At 37.6% G+C, this 24171-nt stretch overlaps 4 protein-coding genes across 4 annotated transcripts; 3 read left to right on the top strand and 1 right to left on the bottom strand.

Moving 5' to 3' along the window:
- Nucleotides 1–1849: 1849 nt before the first annotated feature.
- LOC130992204 (uncharacterized) lies at nucleotides 1850–6208 on the top strand. The gene is made up of 7 exons (XM_057916753.1): nucleotides 1850–2628; nucleotides 3377–3681; nucleotides 3949–4629; nucleotides 4960–5085; nucleotides 5192–5395; nucleotides 5658–5858; nucleotides 5935–6208. The coding sequence occupies exons 1-7, from the start codon at nucleotides 2361–2363 to the stop codon at nucleotides 6055–6057; spliced, it is 1908 nt and encodes a 635-aa protein (XP_057772736.1). The 5' UTR covers nucleotides 1850–2360; the 3' UTR covers nucleotides 6058–6208.
- An 842-nt stretch (nucleotides 6209–7050) lies between these two features.
- Nucleotides 7051–11258, bottom strand: LOC130992203 (26S proteasome regulatory subunit 8 homolog A). Its single transcript, XM_057916752.1, has 9 exons — nucleotides 10832–11258; nucleotides 10172–10269; nucleotides 9239–9463; nucleotides 8937–8999; nucleotides 8696–8859; nucleotides 8448–8604; nucleotides 8234–8332; nucleotides 7931–8041; nucleotides 7051–7449 (listed from the first exon to the last, which is right to left on the bottom strand). The coding sequence occupies exons 1-9, from the start codon at nucleotides 11025–11027 to the stop codon at nucleotides 7309–7311; spliced, it is 1254 nt and encodes a 417-aa protein (XP_057772735.1). The 5' UTR covers nucleotides 11028–11258; the 3' UTR covers nucleotides 7051–7308.
- Nucleotides 11259–12175: 917 nt separating this feature from the next.
- LOC130992202 (uncharacterized) lies at nucleotides 12176–15620 on the top strand. The gene is made up of 7 exons (XM_057916751.1): nucleotides 12176–12825; nucleotides 13593–13728; nucleotides 13944–14025; nucleotides 14443–14618; nucleotides 14808–14945; nucleotides 15032–15171; nucleotides 15245–15620. Exons 1-7 carry the CDS (start codon nucleotides 12708–12710, stop codon nucleotides 15502–15504), a joined length of 1050 nt encoding a protein of 349 aa, XP_057772734.1. The 5' UTR covers nucleotides 12176–12707; the 3' UTR covers nucleotides 15505–15620.
- A 1367-nt stretch (nucleotides 15621–16987) lies between these two features.
- On the top strand, nucleotides 16988–18500 carry LOC130993774 (uncharacterized). Its single transcript, XM_057918811.1, has one exon. It carries the CDS (start codon nucleotides 17349–17351, stop codon nucleotides 18498–18500), a length of 1152 nt encoding a protein of 383 aa, XP_057774794.1. The 5' UTR covers nucleotides 16988–17348.
- The last annotated feature ends 5671 nt before the right edge of the window (nucleotides 18501–24171 follow it).

Genomic DNA, 24171 nt, shown 5'->3' with positions numbered 1-24171 from the left:
AATAAGATGTTTTAAATAGGACGGAATGAGTAATACTTAGTACATAATACTATACACGATAAATAAAAATAAAAAAATAAAAATTGTTAATAAATGGAGATAGGCAAAAAAACTCTCGCAACCCTGCAAGATTGTACATTAAATAATTTATTCGTGCTTCCGTTAACAAGAATAATATTCGCCTCATATTTTATACACGGCGTTTTTTATTTTATACACTTAGGAGCCGTTTGATTTGCAGTTTAGAATTGATTAAGATTAAAATTATCTTGAGAAATTAGTGTGGATTTATATTATTTCATGGGTGTTTGATATCATGGCTACTTAATCATATATTATGTTTGATATCCATAGGATTATGTGGGATTATATTATCTAATACCAAAACTATCCTCACATAATTTTAAAAATATCATGTGTGTCCACCATTACTTGGGCATTTGCATCGATATGCGTGAGGAATGGTAGCTGAATTTTTATCCAACTTCTCAGTATTAAATTTATCCGAGGGGGGTGGACGGATTATTAGTATGGGTTAATCCCACAAAATAGCATGGAGAAGTAGGATTAAGTAGGAGTTGACCATATTAACTGCACATGATATCAAACATCACACTAATCTGTATTAATTTAATTTAGGGATATTTGCCGTAAAATACACGAACTTTCAACAAATTCTGGTTTCTCCCATGACCTTTAAAATTTGAAAAAAAAATACACAACCTTTCGATTTCTTCTGATTTTTCCCACGGGTATGAAATACTCTAAAATAGAAGCCGATTTTAGGACTTTTGACTTAAATTTTTTGATACTTAAGCGTGAGGGATAATAAAGATGTCATAATAAAGTTGATATACACGCTTAAGTATAAAAAAATCTAAATCAAAAACTAGAAGAAATCGAAAGATTGTGTATTTTTTTTCAAATTTTAAAGGTCATGGGAAAAATCAGAATTTGTTGAAAGTTCGTGTATTTTACGACAAATATCCCTTTAATTTATCCTACCTATAAACCCATATCAAACAGGCCCTTATATGGGCAAATTATTACACATGATATCTTAAATTTAACCGGCACAGTATCTAATAAAAGACCTATATTTCCAAACATAGCATGAAAAAACAAAAAGAAATGTGCTCACCACTCAATAAAAGGTCATTTTGGTCAAAACAAAAGTCGCACGCCCGGCCTCTTTTATAAATTTCGGGATACACAAAATGAAAAAATAACAAGCAGGGGCAGAAAATAAAGGCTGACAGTGACAGGTAGGTGAAAGGTCAGCATATTTAGGAGGAATCATTATTTTCTTAACAGGATGATTAATTAGTATTCATGTCAAATTGTTACTGCTCGTTATTATAGCCTAGGTTATGTTAAAATGGTGCTTTTATTTGAACCCCTAATGACAACTAAACCCAATTAACTATTTTACTGAACTCAATACTAGAAGGATAAAACTCGTCGAATATAAATGTAACTGCTTCAAGAATCATGTCTGAAATTTCACTATTTTTAGCAATTTGTAATTTATTTCTAAAATAAATTCATGCAGCTATAGTTTCGTGTGCATTCAACATTTTACCGAATTACAATTTTTTTTCCCACTCTATCTATATGCTACCAAGGAATAAGCCAATTCGAATCATTTCTTATAATGTGCATCATAGAAATGGGCATCATAGAATTCTAATTATTTACTTATATTTTGACAGTGAATTGCAGATTTCTTTTAGTAAAGTGCGTGCATGTTAGGAATTTTTATAAGTTGTTTAACTTAATTATTACTAGTATTTAAATTATAAGTAAAATATACTGCTGTAATTGCGGAATATTTTATTTGATCACACACACTGTCATCTCAATTATATATTTCCATTTATTTATTTAGAAATGTTGGACAGTTGAGACTTTTCTTTGATTCGATGATAACAACTCGGATTGAGCACACACTGATTCGCCCTTTCTCTCTCACACATTCAAAAAACAACACAACAGAGGAGATAGAATAAAAGACTCCGGCGACAGAAGAACAAGAAAATAACACAGAAAATTCATTCTTTCACTCTCTACTTTCCTTTTTACCAAAATGTTTATAATTTTTCAATTTCTGGAAAACCTGAGGATCAGACGAATTGTCCGAATTGATTAAACCCTAGCGCGACGGCGAGGTTTGTGTCGCGGAATCCACGGCAGCGGGTTTGACGCCGGAGATGGGATTACGACGCCGTTTAGTGCGGCTTCGATTTCTTCGTGTTTCTGTGGAGTTTTGCTTTCTCATCGTTCAACATTTCGATTGTTCTACACTTGAAGACATTTCAGATTAATTTTTTCCGCCTCGGAGTTGATTGACTGCGGCAGAGATGATGATGAAGGGCGGTTGGTGGTGGGAGAAGGTGCGGAGAGGAGTGAGGACGGTTTATTTCATGGTGGCGATGGTTTCGTCGCTGCTCGTGGTGGCGTTGCCGGTGGTGGTGGCGATCGTCGACGCCGTTTTGCCGTGTTTGTTAATATCTAGCTTTACGTGCGTCAAATGCTATAGCTTTAGGGAACATTTGCAGAGATACGCCTTCAAGAGCTCGCTTGTGGATATTCCTCTTGTTTCCATTATCAGATCTCTCGTTATCATCTGTATGATTTCTTCTCTGTTTTACTTTCCGCTGAATATTTTATTTTTGAGGTTGTCATGTTCAGTTATTTGTGTTGTATTGAGCAATGAATGTGAATGAGCAGGTTTTTTTATTGAAGCAATTTAATATGTTTAAAGCTCCTTTGCTTTGCCAATTTGTAATTGTGTCCTTTTGTCCTTATTTACTCTATTACTTTTAGTTTGTGGAGTAGCATATTTAGCTGATACGGCTGGCCAATGTAGTAGAATGGCTATTCTTAAATAAGAATGTACTCGTTGTTCTTGCTCTTAATGCATAAATCTACAATTTTGAATAAGATAGAAAGTGTGGTTGAGTTATGATAATGTCTCAGTTCCCTTCCAACATATGTAACTTATGGGTGGAGATAGATTTTCATGCTTATATTTTCATTCTAGTGTTTATTTCTTTCAGTACATGCATGTAATATCCATTTCTAATGTCTTCAGAGATTTTAGCCTTGTCCTGGTTCCTAATTTACTTCTACATTAAAGCCACTAGAATTTCTTACCTTTTACTTTATCATATAGCTTTTCAGTGATCAGGGATTGAAATTTATAATTTGAACTGATGGTTTATATTATTTTCACCCTGAAATATCAGAGTATTGAGCTTTGGCATGAAAAAGTAATCTGTTAATAGCAGATCAAATTAAGAGTTCAGGAGAACTTTCTCTATTTTAGAATGTCACTCTGATCTTTTCTGGTTTTGGATTTTCTGAATGTGAGCAGGTGTATATACAATGTGCGATGGCCCGGCACTGTCACATGGTCCCTATCTAGGAACTGTAACAATATGCTCATTTGTGTCAATACTTGTTCTTTCCATCAAGGCTTGTGTATTCACTGTTCATGCTCAACTTGAGGGTGTAGCATCAGCTTCTCTTTCAAGGAAGAGGCTCCATCTGAAGAAATCTTGGGGAATGCCCGTTTTGTTTCTCTCATCTGTTGTGTTTGCTCTAGGCCACATTGTTGTAGCGTATCGTACAAGTTGCAAAGCTAGAAGGAAATTCAGTTTTCACCGTGACCCAGAGGCGGTAAGTTTGTGATCTTTCATATGTTCATAATCTCTCTTCATTATTTAGGTCAAACTGGAAAGTGTGAAATGGACGTTCAACCTCATTATGAGTCGACCTGAAGATTAAATACTGAGCGATTTGTACAAAAACGTGCTTATATATTGCTATCCTTTGAATATGACTGGGGGTCAGACTTCACTATATATGCATAATCCGTTTTTCCTCATTACTCTTTCTCTGAGTTTCTCCAGCTCAAGTTCTAGCTAATATTCTTATCTGATTCAGGTGCTTTCTTGCAAAATGATTTTCTCTGGTTACCAGAAGGCTCCACGATCACCCACTCCTGTAGGGAAATCCTTCCGAAGTGAAAGTGCCACAAGGAGAAGAGCACCAGGATTGGCACATGATGATGGGGAATTTCCAGTCAGTTTACTTGCTGACAAGGACAGTTTATTCCTTTCTTGTCTTGGGCTAACGGTTCATTACAAGATACACATGCCAGGATCACCTTCACGTTCTTTGTCCTCCACTACACTTTTTGACGCTCCGTCATTAAGCATTCCACTGAAAACCCATTATAGTCTTCATAGGAGTATCAGTAACCAGTTCTATGGTACCCTTTCACCGCTTGATACTCCCCTCTTGGCGAGCACTCCAACATCCCCAATATCCGAGGACGTGCCTGTTTTGAGCTTGCATGAGTCTTTCGAGGAGGATGAACTCAGCAAGCTAGGGTCTCCAATGATGGAAAGAAATGGGGATGCGATCGAACATTGTGGGATTGTTTTAGTCCACGGATTTGGAGGAGGAGTCTTCTCATGGAGAAAGGTAATTGGCGTTCTTGCTGGACAAGCAGGTTGTCCTGTTGCTGCTTTTGATAGACCTGGATGGGGTTTGACATCAAGGCCAAGGAAGAAGGATTGGGAGGAAAATCAGTTACCTAATCCTTACAAGCTCGACAATCAGGTAATGAGTGCATTATCATAGTATGAATAAAAATAAAATGTATAATGTGTATGATTCTGTCATTGTGGGTTCTCCGATGCATTGATCGTCATTATGTCTGCAATGGCAATTCTACCTAAAATTTGCCCTAAATTTCACATAAACGTGAAATATCATATAAGGGCCTACTACTACTTTCTTGGGAGCTTGATCCTGTATCTATATCACATATTTACATACATACACAGAATGATGCAACTGTTACACTTTCAAATATGGCTTTGTTAGTGTGTGTTTGTTATAAATATGGAGCTCATATATTAGAAATGTGACTGGATTTCAATTTATCAGGTGGATCTGCTACTTTCTTTTTGCAAGGAGATGTTTTCCTCAGTGGTACTAGTTGGCCACGATGACGGAGGATTACTTGCCCTGAAAGCTGTGCAGAAACTTCGGTCATCAGCAAATCCTGTGAATGTAAGTCGGTTACTATAGTTTATTATACTGATGTCAAATGTGATTTTTGGTACAAAATATACCGAACTTCAGATTAAGAATTAATTTCATATGCTATATTTCTCAGCTGGAGATAAAGGGGGTCATATTGCTGAATGTAAGTTTGTCAAGAGAACTAGTTCCTGCCTTTGCTAGAATACTGTTACGGACTTCTCTAGGAAAAAAGCACATGGTGCGTCCTCTTCTACGGACAGAAATCACTCAAGTAGTGAATCGGCGAGCTTGGTATGATGCCACCAAACTAACCACTGAAGTCTTGAGCCTGTATAAGGTACTATTTTCTGCATCTGACATGTATGATTTGATGATAACCATTTATTGGTGAAAATGTTTAGCTGCTTCACTTGAAATATCTTATATGCGCCGCCCATCAAATTGTTCACCAGCTGCTTCATTCTATGTTATGTTTAAGTTCCCATTAAACTTTTCTTACTGAAACGTGCTTATGCGTATTTAACAATTCTGCATTTTGCTCGGTAGAATATTGACCATGTCTAACAATTCTTATTTTTTACTGCTGTGGGTGATGTCAGGGCCCATTACATGTGGAGGGTTGGGATGAGGCCCTTCACGAAATTGGTAAACTATCATATGAAACAGTCTTACAACCGCAGACTGCGGCATTGATGCTCAACGCTGTTGAGACATTGCCAGTTTTGGTTATTGCAGGGGCAGAAGATGCCCTCGTCCCTTTAAAGTCTGTTCAGACTTTGGCTTCAAAACTATTAAATTCTGTGAGCTCCTCTCATTTTACTCTCATGTCTTTCAATCCTCTCCGTCTCTCTCTCATCTGATTTTTCATATATGCAGAGAATGGTGGCCATATCTGGTTGTGGCCATCTTCCACACGAGGAATGTCCGAAGGCATTGCTCGCAGCCATATCTCCATTCATTAGTAAGCTTTTACTAAGACCAGAATTGCAAAGGCAATAGGTCTGCTTGGTCATATTTGATGTAGTTGGTAGTTAGTTTTGTGTTTTCATCCCCAAATTTGTTGTAAATTTTCTCCATGAGGAAGAAGCCCAAGTTCTGCTCTCCTTTTGGATGTGCTTTTGATCTGTTAATTGAAATTTGTTTTAGTGTTTTTCCTCTTTTTCTTTCTTTCTTTTTTTGGATTTATTTTTGTTGAAAGTTTGATTTATTGCATTGGTAAAATATGAGTTTTGTAAGACTTGAATGAAAGGAGAAGAGTAATGCAATGAAGAATGGACTCAGGATTATTTGAAACTAACAAGGTTGCCAAAGTCTTATGAATTTGTCTGTATTTTTTAAAAGTTGTGTGAAGATGGACTCGAACTTGAGCCTGAATTTTAAACTGTACTTGTATCAGTTGATGATTAACTGATTTGAAGAGAAGGGAAATAAAATTGGATGAAGAAGTGAGAAAAATAGGAGTGAATTTGGATATTTTAGACTATAATTCAACTTTTATTTTTTGAAAGTAGATGTCCATGTTATTGATTACCGTAGTTTAATTAATTCCATCCGATGCTATTGATTACTAATATCTTGTAAAGGTGAAATTTTCATTTAAAGTATCCAGAAATAATTGTGCACATGTAAATTGTAATTAGAGGGTATGTACATTTTGTGACACCGTTAACATCTACTATTATTGTCATTGCGCATCTTCCTAAAAGCAAGAATATCGTGTTGCCTTCAAAATTCCACTTAACCAATATCTGAATTATTGTATTTAATTATGTTGAAATTTTTGAGAAAATACACTTATTTTGGAATACAAAATTCATAATAAATTGAAAACAAACTAATTACTTATATTTTCACAAAATGTACTTCATGACGTTGTAATAAATCTAGAAATAATCGAGTGGTAAAGTGATGATTCCCATAGAAGGGCTATATAATCTGCAACCATCCATAAAATAAATTTTGCTAGTTTTAATTTAAAAAAGGAAATATAAATGACAAAATATACGGTATGAATTTTATGCATACGAATGAAGAGCAACAAAAAGTATAATAACTGTAGCAATCAAATTATAGGAATTTTACGCATACGAAAGCTGAGATATGGCAGGTAGTGCAAACACATGAAAACATATGAACTATGGGTAATCGAATCGAACTCAAGTCTGCTGGTTGATCATAAATTTGGTAAATCGTCTAAGGAGGCTGGCCTCATGGCCCAGATCAACAGTAGTAATGTAATCTATCATTAATCTACTTCCAGAGCTTCCTCAACGACATGTTTTTCTCGGTTTCCTTCTTCATGACCTTGGCAACCGCCATCTCAAAGTCCTCCTGAGTTACATGAACCCTTCTCTCTCTCAGAGCAAACATTCCGGCTTCAGTGCAAACAGCCTGCCAAAGTAAACCATAAATTTCACACTTTATTAGGCCAACAGCTTTATTAACTTTGATGTGTTAAGATACAAGAAAGAGCAGCCAGTTCTGCTTGGAATCTATACTTAAAAGCACCATTATTATCACAGAAAAGATTCGATTAACTACATGACCCAAGAGTCGTTCAATTATATATGACTTTTGCCTATAGCCAAAGCAACCAAATAACATAATTGAACTAGTTCTGTACCATGCACATGTGAGAATGCCTAAGAATGGTAATCAAAATTGGAGGATTTCACCACCGCAGCAAGCAACGGAGAATTATTTCAACATATTTCTGAATTTTTATTCAAAGACAGAGGAGAACTCCAGCTGAAGTATAACCAAACTAGTGAGACAAGAAGCAGAATACATGACCTATATGAAGAACTTCTATATATCTAACTCATTAACTCAAAAAAGTAAAACTTTAATGCAACCAAACACCCAGGCATACCTTAAGTTCTGCACCAGATGCTCCATTCATCTTCTCAGCGATCTTCTTTAGATCAATCCCTCGCATTAAATTCATTTTCCTTGAATGTATCTTCAAGATATCACACCGAGACTGAAGAACTTTCCAAAAATTAGTATTTGGAAGTTAAATGAAAAATAGGCCAAACCAAAAATATTAATTTAGACTTGAGCATGAAAATTGCTAGAGAAAAATGGAATACAAAAAGGTATAGAGCATTGAGTCAACTATATAGATCTATATTAACAAGATCCAAAATGTATGATTTGAACATGCACCGCTAACCTCTTCATTGGGATTTGGGAACTCAATCTTCCTATCAATTCTTCCAGGCCTAAGAAGAGCTTGATCCAGAATGTCAATTCTATTGGTAGCCATCAATACCTGTATAGAGCAGTAGAGAATGACATAATATTGCCATTAAACTCAGGTATCATAAATCTTAATCAGAATCCAAAGAAAAGGACAATATTAGGTATAAAATCAGCAAGCAACGCACTTTTATCTTGTTAGAGGCTTCAAAGCCATCAAGTTGATTAAGAAGCTCCAGCATAGTTCGTTGAACCTCACTATCCCCATTACCACTTCCAGATTCCATACGAGCAGATCCAATGCTATCAATTTCATCCATGAAGATGATGGATGGAGCATGCTCTCTGTAAAAACAACATCATCAGTAATGCATCGCAGGAAACACATTTTCAACAATAAAATATACCGAGATGGTTGATGCTGAGAGAAACTAACCTGGCCATGACAAAAAGTTCTCTAACCATCCTAGAACCTTCTCCAATGTACTTTTGAACTAACTCAGAGCCCGAAACTCGGATAAAAGTGCAGTCAGTATGGTGAGCCACTGCCCTTGCGAGCAGTGTCTTACCAGTTCCAGGAGGACCATATAGCAACACTCCCTTCAGAAGTCCAAAAATACAAAAATTAGAAAACACAGAATGTCAAGGAACAATAGTTACGATGTTTTGAAAGTTACCTTTGGTTGGGCTATTCCTAGACTCTCAAACAATTCTGGATGTTTGATTGGAAGCTCAATCACCTATAACACCAGACAACAGGATATGAGAACAGATAGTTTTCTGATGATGTCGAAAAGATAGGAGAATAACCCCCAACACCCCCCCCCCCCAAAAAAAAAGGGGGAAAAAGGAAAAAAAAAATGTGTTTGCTACTACAGCATTCTACCATCTCAAAATGTGGGAAACCATAGAATGAGCCACAAACAGTGGTGATGATGAAAAACAATCTAAAATAAACAGATACACCCAGCATAAGTACCTCTTTTATCTCTTTAATTTGCTGGTCAAGACCACCAATCATGTCATAAGTGGAGTCTGGAACTTTTTCAACTTTCATAAGGTTCACCAACGGATCGACTTTACTAGGCAGGACCAAGTGGAGCACATAGCTATCATTACGTAAAGCAACCCTTGTTGAAGGTGTAATCTTAGTGATATCAATGCTCTTGTCAATATCAACTACATACTTGCCCTCAGGATGGACCTACGCAAAGACAGAAGAAAATCAACACTAAATTTCTGTTTAGCAGAGAAGCTAAAGCATTAAATTTCAGAAAGAGTATTACATTGTGATAGCAAATATATCAGGTTGAGACCTCTGAATGTAAAATGGAGTCATAAAGCATTCTCTTCCCCTATCTTTTCAGTCAAGGTGGTTGAATTTGAATAAAATTTACTTCTTGGTGGATCAATTGTTAAACTCCCAAACTCAAACCACCCATATACCTCAAGTAATTATTAGAAGAAACAATAACCCCTGAAGTACTTTTGTGACCATTGTTCTGGTATGCATATTCAGATATACGATTCCCAGACCTAATTCAGTTCATTAATTTTTCGGTACTAGTAACAAGGAATAATACGAGGAACACATTTTAACCTCCACCGCCATTAAAAGTTGCCTAAACCCATTTCTAACAACAGCTACATCCATGGAAGCAACATTCATACGCAAGAGGATGTTCTGGTCATAAGAAAGCATGATATAACAATTAACTTTTTTCTTGTGAAAAATGAAAGTATTAGGCAAGAAGGCACACAAGACCAGAAGTTGAAAATTTCTGTTCTTTCTTTTTTTCTTATTTATATTATATATATAACAGTGGCTGAAGGAGGAGGATGATATATTGAATGATGTGATATTGGCGCCCACAAGAAAACTGAGAAATGTTGTTAACAGTGAACAACTAACCTTAACAAGGACCTTCGATTTTCCCATAACTTTGACAACTTCGCCCACATATGATCCAGGCTCCTGAAGAAGCTGCAACTCTTCCTTTAATGATCTCACTGCCATTACAGAAGCAAGTAGTTCTATATAAAGATACCAAGCATGTATTTTTTCTCAAATGATATGGTTCTTAACATTTCTGTCCATCTCGACCTAATTTCTATTCATAGCACTTTTTGAAAAATATGGTAGCATTTAGATCAAGATAAAGCTCCCTAATAAGAATATATAATAGACAGAAGAATGTGGCAAGAGATAATCGCAAAAGCAGTCAGTTCAGAGACAGTAAAATTCCTAGTATTGTTTTCTTAGAAGAAAAGTTCCTACGTCCATATAATAAAAACCACATAGAAATGAAATGAGCTAATCAACGGATTGGAATTCCTCCAAATTAACACCTACAGACTGCCCACAACAAAAACCCCAAAATTGAGAAGGCGAAAACAAATAAAATACCCATGTGGAAAAGGCTAAAATATTTTTACAGTGCAATAATTTCACATTTTGAGAGCTTCGTAGAGGAGAATGAAAACGAAACTACCACCAAACCCTAGAGTTTTCAAAAAAGCAGCAATTAAAATTACACATCTCGTTTAAATCCATAAGCGAAATGAATAAAACCTCGAGCATTAAGGTCATTGCGCTGAGCTTCGAGGCGCTGGAGATCGTGAAATTTCTGACGGACCAACAGCTGCAAATCCTGTATACTCTGCTGATAATACTGCCGGAGCCCTTCGCCACCGCCGACAGCAGCACCTTGTTGGTGTTGCCGCTTCGCTTCATCGGCCTGCCGAGAATCTATCGCCGCCGTCGCCATTGATACGTCGTCGTTTGATATCTGAACAGATCGGAGAATAATTGGGTTTTCGTCTCGGCCAAGCTAAAAAGGGTATCAAAATCCTTGAATTTGTAGTCTCTCAGAGTCTACAACGCCTAATATGTTTTGTTACTGGGACAATTTTTAATTAATTTTGAGAAATTCCCCAAGTTTTCGTGATATGTCTTTTCGGCCCCAAAATTTCTGGTCCATTACGTGAATAGCTCGTTTGAATTTGATTTGTTGCTTACATAAGTTCTAATTGAGTAAATTAATTAAAAAACATTTTATACTACTATATGGAGTATAACTGTATAAGCCACTTCTTATTTATATATATTTCATTTCAAACGTAGTTTTTTTTTTCTCGTCTATTCAACTTTTAAGCGACAGATAAATCATCAACTATTAAATAAGTTAAATATTTTATTACTTTAAAACTTGGTAATATATTGAAAAATGGCACTGTATTTTAGAACAGAACAACATATTCGTCCAATTAATCAATCAGAGATCATATAATCCATCATGGATTACAACACAATAGGCAGTGTTAATAAATCAATTGATCGATGAATGCTTAAAAAAATCAATTGGTGATTAGAAGTAAATACTAAGTATTAGAATAATGAAAACAAACTCTAACCAATTGGTGATTAGAAGTAAATACTATTAGAATAATGAAAACAAACTCTAACCATTAGGCATTATGTGCATCAATGTACTTCTTTTATCTTTTTTTTTTAATTAATAGTATTAAATAAAGAAATTTAAAGTTACGGCACATAGGACTCGAACCCAAAATCTTTGGCCTTAGACATTAAGGCCTTATCGTTTGACCAACACACGCACACTGCATCAATGTACTTCTAAGTTCTGATAAATTAACTAATAATTATGTGTGTATGTTCACCTATTGGGTAGATAGTTAATGCTCAAGGCATGAGTTTCTGAATTTTCTAATTATTTCATAAAAATACAAATAAATTATAAATAAAATAAATTAGTGTATTTATTACAATGATTCAATCAAGAATTTTAAAATTTAATTAAAAATTGTCACTATTTAATTAGAGTTTATTAATTATAATTATAATTTAGATAAATGTCCCACAACAAATAAATGGAGATTATTTTATTGTGAAATTAAGTAAACCAAGCACCTTCCTAAGTATTAGGCTTCTTGCATTATTATAGTTGTGCCAGTTCCTTATTAAATTATTTTTCTTCCTCTGAAGTTCTACTGAAATTGACTAATAAATTTGATCATGGTTGGCTGGGATCCGCGCAGAAGCTCAATGGATTCATAATCATATATTAGGGTTTCCCACCTCCGTGCATCACCGTCAATACATACATATATTGACAATTATGGGTGCTGCTTCATCTTGATCTGTAATAACTTCGTTCTTTTTAGTTTATTAAATCGAATACGTATATACCCAATAGACAAAAGCCTTTCTTTTTTTATGTCAGAAACCACATTTCTTTTTTCCTTCCTATTGTGAATTTGAATCAGACAATTGGGCGTGAAATTTTGATGCCAATTGTCAATTTTTGAGCTTCAATTCTCGAATTCTGGGAATTGGGATCGGGGACTTGGGGTTTCTAGACACTGATTTGGATAGAGAATCTCTTTGGTGTTTTTGATTGGGAAGGTAGAGTTTTTTGTGTTGAAGAATGGATAAGAAGAAGGTTGTAGCTCCATTGGTCTGTCATGGGCATTCTCGGCCCGTTGTCGACTTGTTCTACAGCCCGATAACGCCTGATGGTTTCTTCCTTGTTAGTGCCAGCAAGGGTAATTGTATATTTTAAGCTGATTTTTGTTCATTGCATTGCTTGTTTATGCTATTCGTCTCAATCAAACAGATAAACCATTATGTGGATTTATTGCATTTGGGATTCTAGCGTTTAGGTTTCATTAAGTACTAATGTATGTTTGATGTTGTATGCCTCTCATGAGTTGTTTGTTGGGAATGTACTTAGTTATATAGCTGGTTTTCTTTTCTTTTTGAGGGATATAGCTGGTTTTCTTAAATTAGATCAATTTATTTTATCGTTAGAGGCAAAGATTTTTATTTCACCATCCTAATGTCGTCTGATGCAAACGAGATATCAGAGTAATGAATTTGAGCGTAGAGTTTTTAGGAGAAATGTTGAGCTTGGGAGTGTGTTCTTGAAATGGAAACTGAAAAAAAAAAAAAAAGCAATATATCAAATGGAGAACTTTGTCCAGGACTGTTTTCAATTAATGCTTAAATTTTAAATGCTGTTAAGGTTTTTGTTTCCTACATAAGAATATCTTTGGATATGTTATTCCTATTTAAGATATATAGTACTTCACAAACTAATCTTATTTGCCAAAAGCCTCTTGTGCAGTGATGGTTTGTATTATTGTTTCAAGTTATTACTCTGGTTAATATAATCTACCTATGCAAATTTACCCTTTTAAATTTATTTTTCCTCAATTTGTCCCTTGTGTTTGAAAGGTACGTGCCTCCCCTGCTCATTTGTGCCTTAGTGTGTTTTGCCCATTTAATTACTATGGGTCTCTCTTTCTCTCAGATTCCTCACCAATGTTGAGAAATGGAGAGACTGGAGATTGGATTGGAACCTTTCTAGGGCATAAAGGTGCAGTGTGGAGTTGCTGCCTAGATAAACATGGTTTGCGTGTAGCAACTGCATCAGCTGATTTTTCTGCGTATGTTAAATTTCTTTGTTTTTTTTCTTTTATTTAAGAATCAATCTAAGTTGTTTTGGGTAATTTCCGAGCAACAAATATTCGAACGGATTTATCTTATTCTCGCGTCAGGGTATGTAGAACCATTGTGGCCGGATAATAAGCAAGTGTCTCATATTCTGAGCTTTGTCTACCAAACTAATTTCATTTGTTCTGTTATTTTCATTGGTTTGCAGGAAGTTGTGGGATGCGTTAATCGGGGATGTTTTGCATTCATTTGAGCACAAGCACATTGTCCGTGCTTGTTCCTTCTCAGAGGTACCGTTTTCTGTAAATTTCCACTTCAAATGTTAATTGATTGGTCTTGTTATCTATTTGATATTTTCTGTTGATCTTTGGGGTGTGAATTCTCCGTACTGATTCATGTCCTTGCAATAACTTTTAGGAATTCTCAATATACTAATTTGGCTTCAAGTTCACATATTTCTAATGCTTAAATTTAACGTGGTGAAACTTTTGCCTAGCATGGTTTTTAAATGTTTATTTCTGAATCTAATTTATATCTGTTAATTTTGTTCTTTGCAAACTTTGCAGTTTGCATATGTAAAATGTCTTGAACTTATATACATGTGTGATATATAGTATCTCATTCAAACTTAAGACATAACCTAGGATCAGAACAGTTATGATGACTTTGCAAATTGTGATGATTGAACTTTTTCCATCAAATTGCAGGATACTCACCTGCTGCTAACTGGAGGAATGGAAAAAGTTCTTCGTATATTTGATTTGAATCGTCCCGATGCACCACCCAGGGAAATTGAAAAATCTCCTGGTTCAGTTAGAACTCTTGCTTGGCTCCATAGTGATCAAACAATTTTAGGTTCTTGTACTGACATGGGTGGGGTGAGGTACGTCGAGAAAATGTAAAATCGTATTAAGTTACAATTTCTAATCCTGTGAAATTTGCATACTCAAAACTAACATGAATACATGCAGAGAATTGTTTGGCTGATTCTGTTTCTCTTTTTTTAACATATGATAATCGATCATTTTAAAATTTAAATTTGATGCTCAGCTACTTGAAATGATTGCCATAGGTTATGGGATGTGAGAACTGGCACGATTGTTCGAACACTTGAGACAAAGTCTTCTGTGACCAGTGCTGAAGTGAGTCAAGACGGCCGCTATATAACAACTGCTGATGGATCAACCATTAAGTTCTGGGATGCAAACCAGTACGTCTGTTTCTTTCCGATCTATCTATCTATCCTTTCCATGATAAAGTGCACTGGCAAAACTAATACGCGAAACCCTTTAACAGCTTTGGTTTGGTCAAGAGTTATGATATGCCCTGCATAATGGAGTCGGCCTCATTGGAGCCGAAGTTTGGCAACAAGTTCATTGCAGGTGGAGAAGATATGTGGGTCCATGTATACGACTTCCACACTGGAGAAGAAATCGGTAAGTTGTGCATTGCTTATAACTGCCCACATTGAACTGCAAGTGTCTTATATATTGGTATGGTTGTGTTTAGGGTGCAACAAGGGGCACCATGGTCCGGTGCATTGCGTTCGTTTCTCACCCGGAGGTGAGTCTTATGCCTCTGGATCTGAAGACGGGACTGTTAGGATATGGCAGACCGGTCCACTGGATCATGCTGAACCAGAGAGTTCAGCTGCCAATGGGCCTTCGCAGGGTGTGAAGGCTGTCGTGAACGAGGTTACACGACAAATGGAGATGGCGCTGGTTGTCGATGACAAGACCGCCTTCGCCGAAACAACGATTGCCAACTGAAGTGAAGGCAACGGAGGCTGGACTAGGCTTGTCTAGTGTTAATAGTTTTGCCTGATGTAACATTGTCTAATGTTTTGAGGGATTCATCTTTTTGGAATAAGAATGAGCTTCTATCATTTGTTTTTCTTCGTCCATGTCACCCTTTTTACAAATATATGAGAGCTCAAGGTTCAATGATATTTTACGAGGACAAACACTCTCAAGTTCAATGATTTTCAAATCTTTTTAACAATTTTCGTATGTGATGATTTGATAATAACATTAGAACAAATAAATAATGTGAGTTAGGTTGTGAGAAAGATTACCTACCTAGTTTAGTTTGTTAGGGTGTAACATAGCTCTTGACACTACAAAAGAATAAAAAAACAAAAAAAAAACTACAATTATTTAAATATTTTACTACATAAATTTGGAATTTCGATTATATTTTGCGATATTCTTTTCCTTTACTTGTAGTTTCGTCCAGAGTAGGATGCACAATGAAAATACGAGAAACGTTTTTGGTGTTACAAAATCTACATGCCCTCCAATTAATGTGGAAGTACAGAATATATATCAAATAAAAAATATATATTGACATTATGTAGGGAGTGATGGAGGTAGAAATTTGTAAGAGCATCCACATTGGTGTTACATCATAGCTTACTTGATGGGGGGACCACATGGTGTAAAGAGGCTGCATTGGGGTTACATGATAGCCTACATGATATTTTTAGTTTTGATTTTTTCATTTTTCATTTAAGTTTAATTGCATAAATTTAAATCACACAATTTACTTCAAATTTAAATTGCATTAATTTTGAAATCCTAAAAATTACATAAAAACTTAATAAAATAAAAATAAATCCTACAAATAACTATTCCGACCCTAGAGGTCCGAAACGTGCCCAAGCATGCTCCATCAAATCATATTGGAGCGCGGCGTGCAACTGCCTATCTCGGAGAAGGGTATCTCTTTGCACATATTCCTCGAAGGAAACTGGGGTTGCTCGATCACTCTCTGTCGAGTCATTGCTAGACGCCCCATGTCCCGCGTCGTCATCTCTCCAATTGGTTGCTCCTTCACTTTCGTGCTCCACAATCATGTTGTGGAGAATGATGCAACACAACATGATGACCCTGAGGTGTCCCCTGAGGTGCTCCAGTAGTTGTCTGTTCGGCAACTGTTTTGAGCCTCATGGGCTCCCCAACCGTAATTCCAAAATCTTGAATATTAAACCACCATGTTTATATGGTACGGACCTTTTATATTGTTTAACCATGAAAATAATATGACGGTTTGTATTATATAATTATTTTATATGATATGGACCTTCAATTGATGTTTATTCATGAGGTATCTATGTCAATCTCAGTTGATATTTATCTAGATTTGTGATAACTAAGCCAAAATATGGATCTAGATTTATATTGTGGTTTGTATTGTAGTCTTAATTGATGCGTACATCTAAAGAATCGAAAATATTCGAAGTTGGCCATGTTGAAAATATAAACAAAGTCAGAAATAGCAGAAAAACAAAGTCAGAAATAGCAGCAAATTCAGTCAAAAGTTAACCAAAATCCCTGAAGATCGGCTACCTTGTATGACTTTGTAGCTCTTCAAAACGTACACTTATACTATAAATCAGAGGATGATTGTAATGAAAAATATCAAGAAATACAATAACAATCATTTGCTTCTCTTTATCTTTCTCTATGCATTATGATAATACCATGTTCTAACATGGTATCAGAGCAGGTTCAACCATAGGAACTCAGAAACGAATCATCATCGTTCATAATCCAAAAAAAAAAAAAAAAAAAAAAAAAAAAACCATTCCTAGCCAATTCACCAAATCAACAGAATGGATCGAACTTACCCAAATCCACTCGACTGGTGTGAAGAAGGAACCAATAAGCACCCAAAACTGATCGGAAATCACCGATTATTTCAGTTCCTCCCTGGATTAGATGGGAGATACGACAAACTTTGTCGGGACATTCTCAAGAAAGTTCCCGTTCCCTCAGTCGAGTCGGCGTTCTCAAAAGTGAGAAGGGAGGCCGCCCGACTACAAAACTTGCAGCCGGCAACCAACCGCTCCGACATCGACGTCTCATCATCGGGAGGGGTCGAAGCCGGACTCGCCGCCACCCACCGACGCTGCCTTCGCGGCCAACGCCGCCGATGCGGATTTGCCCAAGATGGTGGCGAATTCGTTCAAGCTGATGACACCGTCGCCGTTGGTGTCGGCCTCCTGCATCCTGGAATATCACAGGACTGGGAGCCGGTAGTCATCCGCAAGAAGGCGCCCACCTCCGCTGCTCGCAAGGATGAGAAAGCCGTCAACGCTGTCCGCCGCGTCGGAGCAGAGATCGAGACTGTCAAAAAGTCAAATGCGGGGACGAATAAAGCTGCTTCCAGCAGTACCTCATTGAACACCAGGAAGCTTGATGAAGATTCAGAAAATCTTACTCATGACAAGGTGATAAATGAGAAACCACAGATCATAAAGGAATACCAATCTGGAAAAGCAATTCCCAATCAGCAGATCATATCGAAACTGGGAGGCCTCCTGCATCATGTCGCTGAGCTCGCGATAGGTGAGGGGGTGGCCCATCTTGGCCATCTAACCGGCGAGTTCGGCGGCGGTGATGTAGCCGTTGCCGTTGGCGTCAAGGTTGGCGAGGAGAAGGAAAAAACCGAAAATGGGGAGAGAGCAGTGGCGGTGGCTGTGGACCGGTCGCCGGAGTCTGGGCAGATTGGAGGAGGCCGAATTAAGGAGATTGGCGTGAATGGGGAAGGGCCGAATGAAGGAGGCGGAACTTCTAAAAATTCAGGTATAGGGTTTGGTGTTTTTACACCAAACCCTCCTAATTTCTCATATTTACACAAAATACCCCATGTCTTGCCCTCTAAGTCCCCAAATTCTGAAGTATTACAAATACCACCCCTGGGTTATCCTGAATTGCAAAAAGAGCCCCACTTTATGCAAACTACCCCCCCTGGATTTCCATAAATTACAAAACCACCCCAAACCTCTACATAATACTAAAAACACCTCTCAATTATGTAGAAATTCCCTAAATACTTCCGCTGCATATCAAACCTCTTGTGATAATAGGGATAGAGATAAAGGGTGGATTTTTGATTGTGGAGCCACTGATACAATGACTTTTGATAAAACTGATATTATTAAGTCATCAACATCACATCGTACGCATGTTCAGACTGCAAATGGTGATTTGACTCGTGTTAAAGGAGCCGGAACTATAGAAATTTCCCCTACTTTACGTCTCTCAAATTGTCTTTATGTCCCGTCTCTTTCACACAAACTCTTATCTATTAGCCATGTTACAAAAGAGCTCAATTGTACCATGATAATGCACCCACACTTCTGTTTGCTTCAGGATATCAGGACGGGGGAGATTATTGGGCGTGGCACTGAGCGGGATGGATTGTACTATGTGGATGAGATAGCTCAACAAGGCAAGGTGATGCTGGCTCACGGAACTGCTGACCGGGAAACCTGGCTTTGGCACCGTCGATTAGGGCATCCATCTATGGGGTATCTTAAGCTTTTATTTCCTAAATTAATAAAAAATGATGAGAATTTATCTTGTGAAACTTGTGTTTTAGCTAAAAGCCACCGAAAATCTTTTAAGCCTAATGACACACAAGTAAACTCCATATTTTCTCTTGTTCATTCTGATGTTTGGGGTCCTTCACCTGTTGTGGGGGGTCAAGGTTTTAGATATTTTCTACTCTTTATTGATGATTGCACTAGGATGACATGGGTGTATTTTCTCAAAAATAAATCTCAAGTTTTCGAAAAGTTCACTCATTTCTTTAAAATGATTCAAACTCAATTTCAAAAACATATCCAGACCCTTAGAACCGATAATGGGGGGGAGTTTGTCAATCGATCCATGCAAGACTTCTGTCAACAAAGAGGGATTATTCATCAAACTACTTGCCCCCACACTCCTGAACAAAACGGAGTTGCCGAAAGAAAAAACCGAATTTTACTTGAAATGACTCGTTCTATGATGATTGAGTCTCATGTTCCCTCCTCGTTTTGGCCCGAGGCCGTGAAAACCTCGGCTTACCTTATTAACCGTCTCCCTACTAGGACTCTTAAACTTCAAACACCATTACAGAAATTGTCTACTATGGCCTCCATACCTCTCGCTCTTACTCTTCAACCTCGAGTTTTTGGTAGTTCCGTATTCGTTCATATTCCCAAGCATGAACGGACTAAACTCTCTCCTTGTGCCATTAAGTGTGTGTTTGTCGGGTATGGTGTTAACCAAAAAGGGTATAGATGTTACAATCCTAAAACCCGTCAAATCACAACCACCATGAACTGCGACTTTCTTGAAACTGAGTATTTTTACAGTACCCACCTTAACAGTCAGGGGGAGAGTGAGAAAGAGAGTGAGATCGACCTGTTAAGTTGGTTACCAATGCCAGGCCCGGAAGCAGACCCAACAGAAAAAGTTAGCCTTGCCACCGAGCATGTTTCATCCACTCCAGAACAATCTAGTCCGCTGCATGAGCCTATATCTTCTCCGCCACTGATATCTGAGGTAAGATCTTCTGAACCTACTATTGTGGCTTCTGATTCTGCTGATAATATTTCTCAAGTCATTGAAGAAGAACAGGAGGATAATACAGTAGATGGAGATACTGGGAGATATGTACTACCACCCAGGAGTAATCGGGGTGTACCTCCTAAACGGTATACCCCAGAGAAAATTGTGAGGAATTCGCGATACTCAATTGGGAATATCGCCAAGGGAAACTTGTCCAAAAATGCCACAGCCTATGAAGCGGCCTTATATGATGAGGAGATTCCACAAACAGCAGAGCAAGCCCTGAAGATCGAGCATTGGAGAAATGCTATGAAGAAAGAGATAGGAGCCCTAAACCGGAATCACACATGGGAGAAGTGTCGGTTGCCAAAAGGGAAGAAAACTGTGGGATGCAGATGGGTTTTCACAATCAAAAGAAGACCAGATGGATCTATTGAGCGTTACAAAGCTCGATTGGTCGCAAAAGGATACACACAGATGTATGGAATCGACTATGAGGAGACCTTCTCACCTGTGGCAAAGATGAACACTGTCAGGGTGCTCCTCTCAATTGCTGCTAATAAGGACTGGGATCTTCATCAGTTCGATGTTACAAATGCTTTCCTACATGGAGAGCTTGAAGAAGAGAGGGAAGTCTACATGGAGGTGCCTCAAGGTTTTTCAGGAGATTTTGGAGAGGGTGAAGTTTGCAAGTTGAAGAAAACCTTATATGGGCTCAAGCAGTCTCCCAGAGCTTGGTTTGGAAGATTCACCGCAGCCATGAAGAAGTTTGGGTACCAGCAAAGCAACTCAGATCACACCTTATTCTTAAAGAAACGAGGTGATATGATCTCTTGTTTAGTCATCTATGTTGATGACATGATCATAACAGGGGATGACACAGAGGAGATTCAGAAGTTGAAAGAAAGCTTGTTCAAAGAGTTCGAAATGAAGGACTTAGGGAAACTAAAATACTTCCTCGGAATTGAAGTTCTCAGATCAAAGAAGGGGATTTTTATCAATCAGAAGAAGTATACTCTTGACCTTCTTGCAGAAACTGGGATGCTAGATTGCAAGCCAGCTGAGACGCCTATGGCTGTCAATCATGGGCTACAGATTGTGAAGGGAGCTGAATTGGCGGATCGAGGAAAATATCAACGTTTGGTAGGGAAACTTATATATCTTTCCCATACTCGGCCTGATATTGCATATGTTGTTGGAGTTGTGAGTCAGTTTATGCACCAACCACAAGCTGACCATATGGAAGCAGCACTCAGAATTGTGAGATACTTGAAAGGAACCTTTGATTATGGAGTACTGTTTAGGAAGACTGGACATCTCGAGATACAAGCCTACACTGATGCTGACTGGGCTGGAAACCCAGTTGACAGGAAATCAACAGCAGGGTACTTTGCCTTCATTGGAGGGAATCTTGTCTCTTGGAGGAGTAAAAAACAGAAGGTGGTGGCACTCTCCAGTGCCGAAGCAGAGTTCAGAGGAATCAAAAGTGGTCTGACCGAAGTTCTTTGGTTAAGAAGACTACTCTCAGAACTGGGTCTCCTTCCAACAAAGACATGCCAGATGTTCTGCGACAACAAAGCTGCTATCAGTATATCAGAAAATCCTGTGCAACATGACAGGACGAAGCATGTGGAGGTTGATAGACACTTCATCAAAGAGAAGATCGAAAGTGGTGTTGTGGCTTTACCCTTTGTACGATCAGAGGACCAACTTGCAGACATTCTTACCAAAGCCGTCAATTCCAAGAGTTTTACAGAAGTTCTCGACAAGTTGAGCATCGGAAATCCCGTCACTCAACTTGAGGGGGAGTGTTGAAAATATAAACAAAGTCAGAAATAGCAGAAAAACAAAGTCAGAAATAGCAGCAAATTCAGTCAAAAGTTAACCAAAATCCCTGAAGATCGGCTACCTTGTATGACTTTGTAGCTCTTCAAAACGTACACTTATACTATAAATCAGAGGATGATTGTAATGAAAAATATCAAGAAATACAATAACAATCATTTGCTTCTCTTTATCTTTCTCTATGCATTATGATAATACCATGTTCTAACAGGCCAAAATATGGATCTAGGTTTGTATTGTAGTTTTAATTGATTTTCATTTATTTGGTAGATAATGTATTTTTATTTGTATGATTTACATTTTATACTTACAACGGTTAGATTTCCCAGTGAAGTATTTGCTCAAGTTCTTGTTTTTGTCTTTGTCCTCGACCTCAATATGGGCCGTCTTATATCTTGTTGTTTTGTATGAAACAGAATATGGATCCGTTTACTTAGGTATTTTAAAAGAGATCATTTTACTCTTCACCAAATCAGCCACACAATACCAGACCTTACTTTTCACTTAGTAGTTTCCTTTACCACATATTTTCCTAAACCTACGGGATAACATTATTGTTATATATCTAAATAAATTATCCATTGAATCCAACAATTAAACAAAACTAAATATGTTATATCCGGGTACACGATCGAGATATTACAAAATAAATATTTTGAGATAATACAACTCAAAATATTTGAAAATATTACAAAAGAAATAATTTGAGAAATTACAACTCAAATAAATATATACAACTGAAATACACTGTATAAATAAATTATACGTTTAAACAAATCAAGTCGAGTCGAGATGAATCTCTTCCCGCAAGAAGATTATCGCCCCGGTAGTGCTCTTCGGTTTGGCGTATCTTCCCCAAAGGTAAAACGACTTCGTCTCGTCGGATGTAGCACCACAATCCGGCGAGCTCCGGCGAACTGAATAGGATCAAGAACTGAGCTAGAGGTTGAGGTGGAATGCAGAATTTGATGTGAGTTGTGAGTTCTCAGAGTCGTTAGTTCTGAGTTGTGAGTTCTAAGTTGTAAGTTATGAGTTCACAACACACCCGTATTTATAGGTGTTAAACCTAGTGTGAACGGCCGGTGTGAACGGCCGGTGTGAACGGAACGTCAGTCAATTCCGGCGGGTGCGGTAGGTGGCCGCAATCGTTGAACGCGGTAGGTGGCTGCAATCGTTGAACTCGGTAGGTGGCCGCAATCGTTGAACGCGGTAGGTGGCCGCAATCGTTGAACGCAGAAGTTGAAACTGATTTTCCCTCTTCAACATCCAAACTTTGACATACAATATCTCACTCACCGGAAATCGGTTTTGAGACTTCAAGTATATCACGTTGATCTACTCGTGATGTAGATTAACATCCAATCATTATTTTAATTAAATAATAAATATTTAATTAAATAAAAATTTTCAGATATGGCATAAAACCATATTTCCAACAATCCCCCACATGAGTGAGAAATCAGTATGCGAATGTATGCAGACACTTAGCTCAGTTCTCTTAAGAAACAACATTGCATTTGGAAAGGTAGCTTGTGGCTTTGAACCTGCCATAGTCAATATTATCGAGTATACCGGCGGCCTAGTGGATTGTGTTCCTTGAACTAGTCCTCCTCGGTGTATACTGAGTCAACAATATTGACACAATATTGCTTCAATCCTTATTCGTTCTCACGTTTGTGTCCATTTCAGGCCTTGGAACACCTCTTTGGATTCATAAGTGTTTCAATCGAAGCGGCCCCACTTCACACTTACATAGGTGACTCTTAACTCAAGTATCCTGCTATACTTGTCCTCTTCGAGGAGTTCTAGAGTCATTAAAAGTCAAAGACTTAACCTCATCACGTGCAGGTTTCCGAACACTCACTGTTCTACAAGGAATAGGCAATTCGAGTGTTCAACACACGGATTTTCATAGCTTAGTTGTCCCATTGAACCAAGTTCTTGGGATCCTCCAGTCATCATGGTTGGGTTGCCACTATGATTATCCTTAATTTGTGGACTTCAAACCCATTCCCCCTAACAGTTTATACATCTGATCTCGATGGATACTTTTTGTCAAAGGATCCGCTATGTTATTAATTGATCTTATATAATCAATTGTGATAACTCCACTAGTGATCAGATGTCTCACGGTATTATGACGTCGACGAATATGTCTCGACTTACCGTTATACAAATGATTTTGTGCTCGTCCGATAGCAGCTTGACTATCACAATGAATTATCACGGACGACACAGGTTTCGACCAGC

This window comes from Salvia miltiorrhiza, chromosome 7 (genome assembly GCF_028751815.1).
Source record: "Salvia miltiorrhiza cultivar Shanhuang (shh) chromosome 7, IMPLAD_Smil_shh, whole genome shotgun sequence".
In the NCBI taxonomy this organism is placed as follows: Eukaryota; Viridiplantae; Streptophyta; class Magnoliopsida; order Lamiales; family Lamiaceae; genus Salvia; species Salvia miltiorrhiza.
This window is presented reverse-complemented; position numbering and strand designations above follow the sequence as displayed.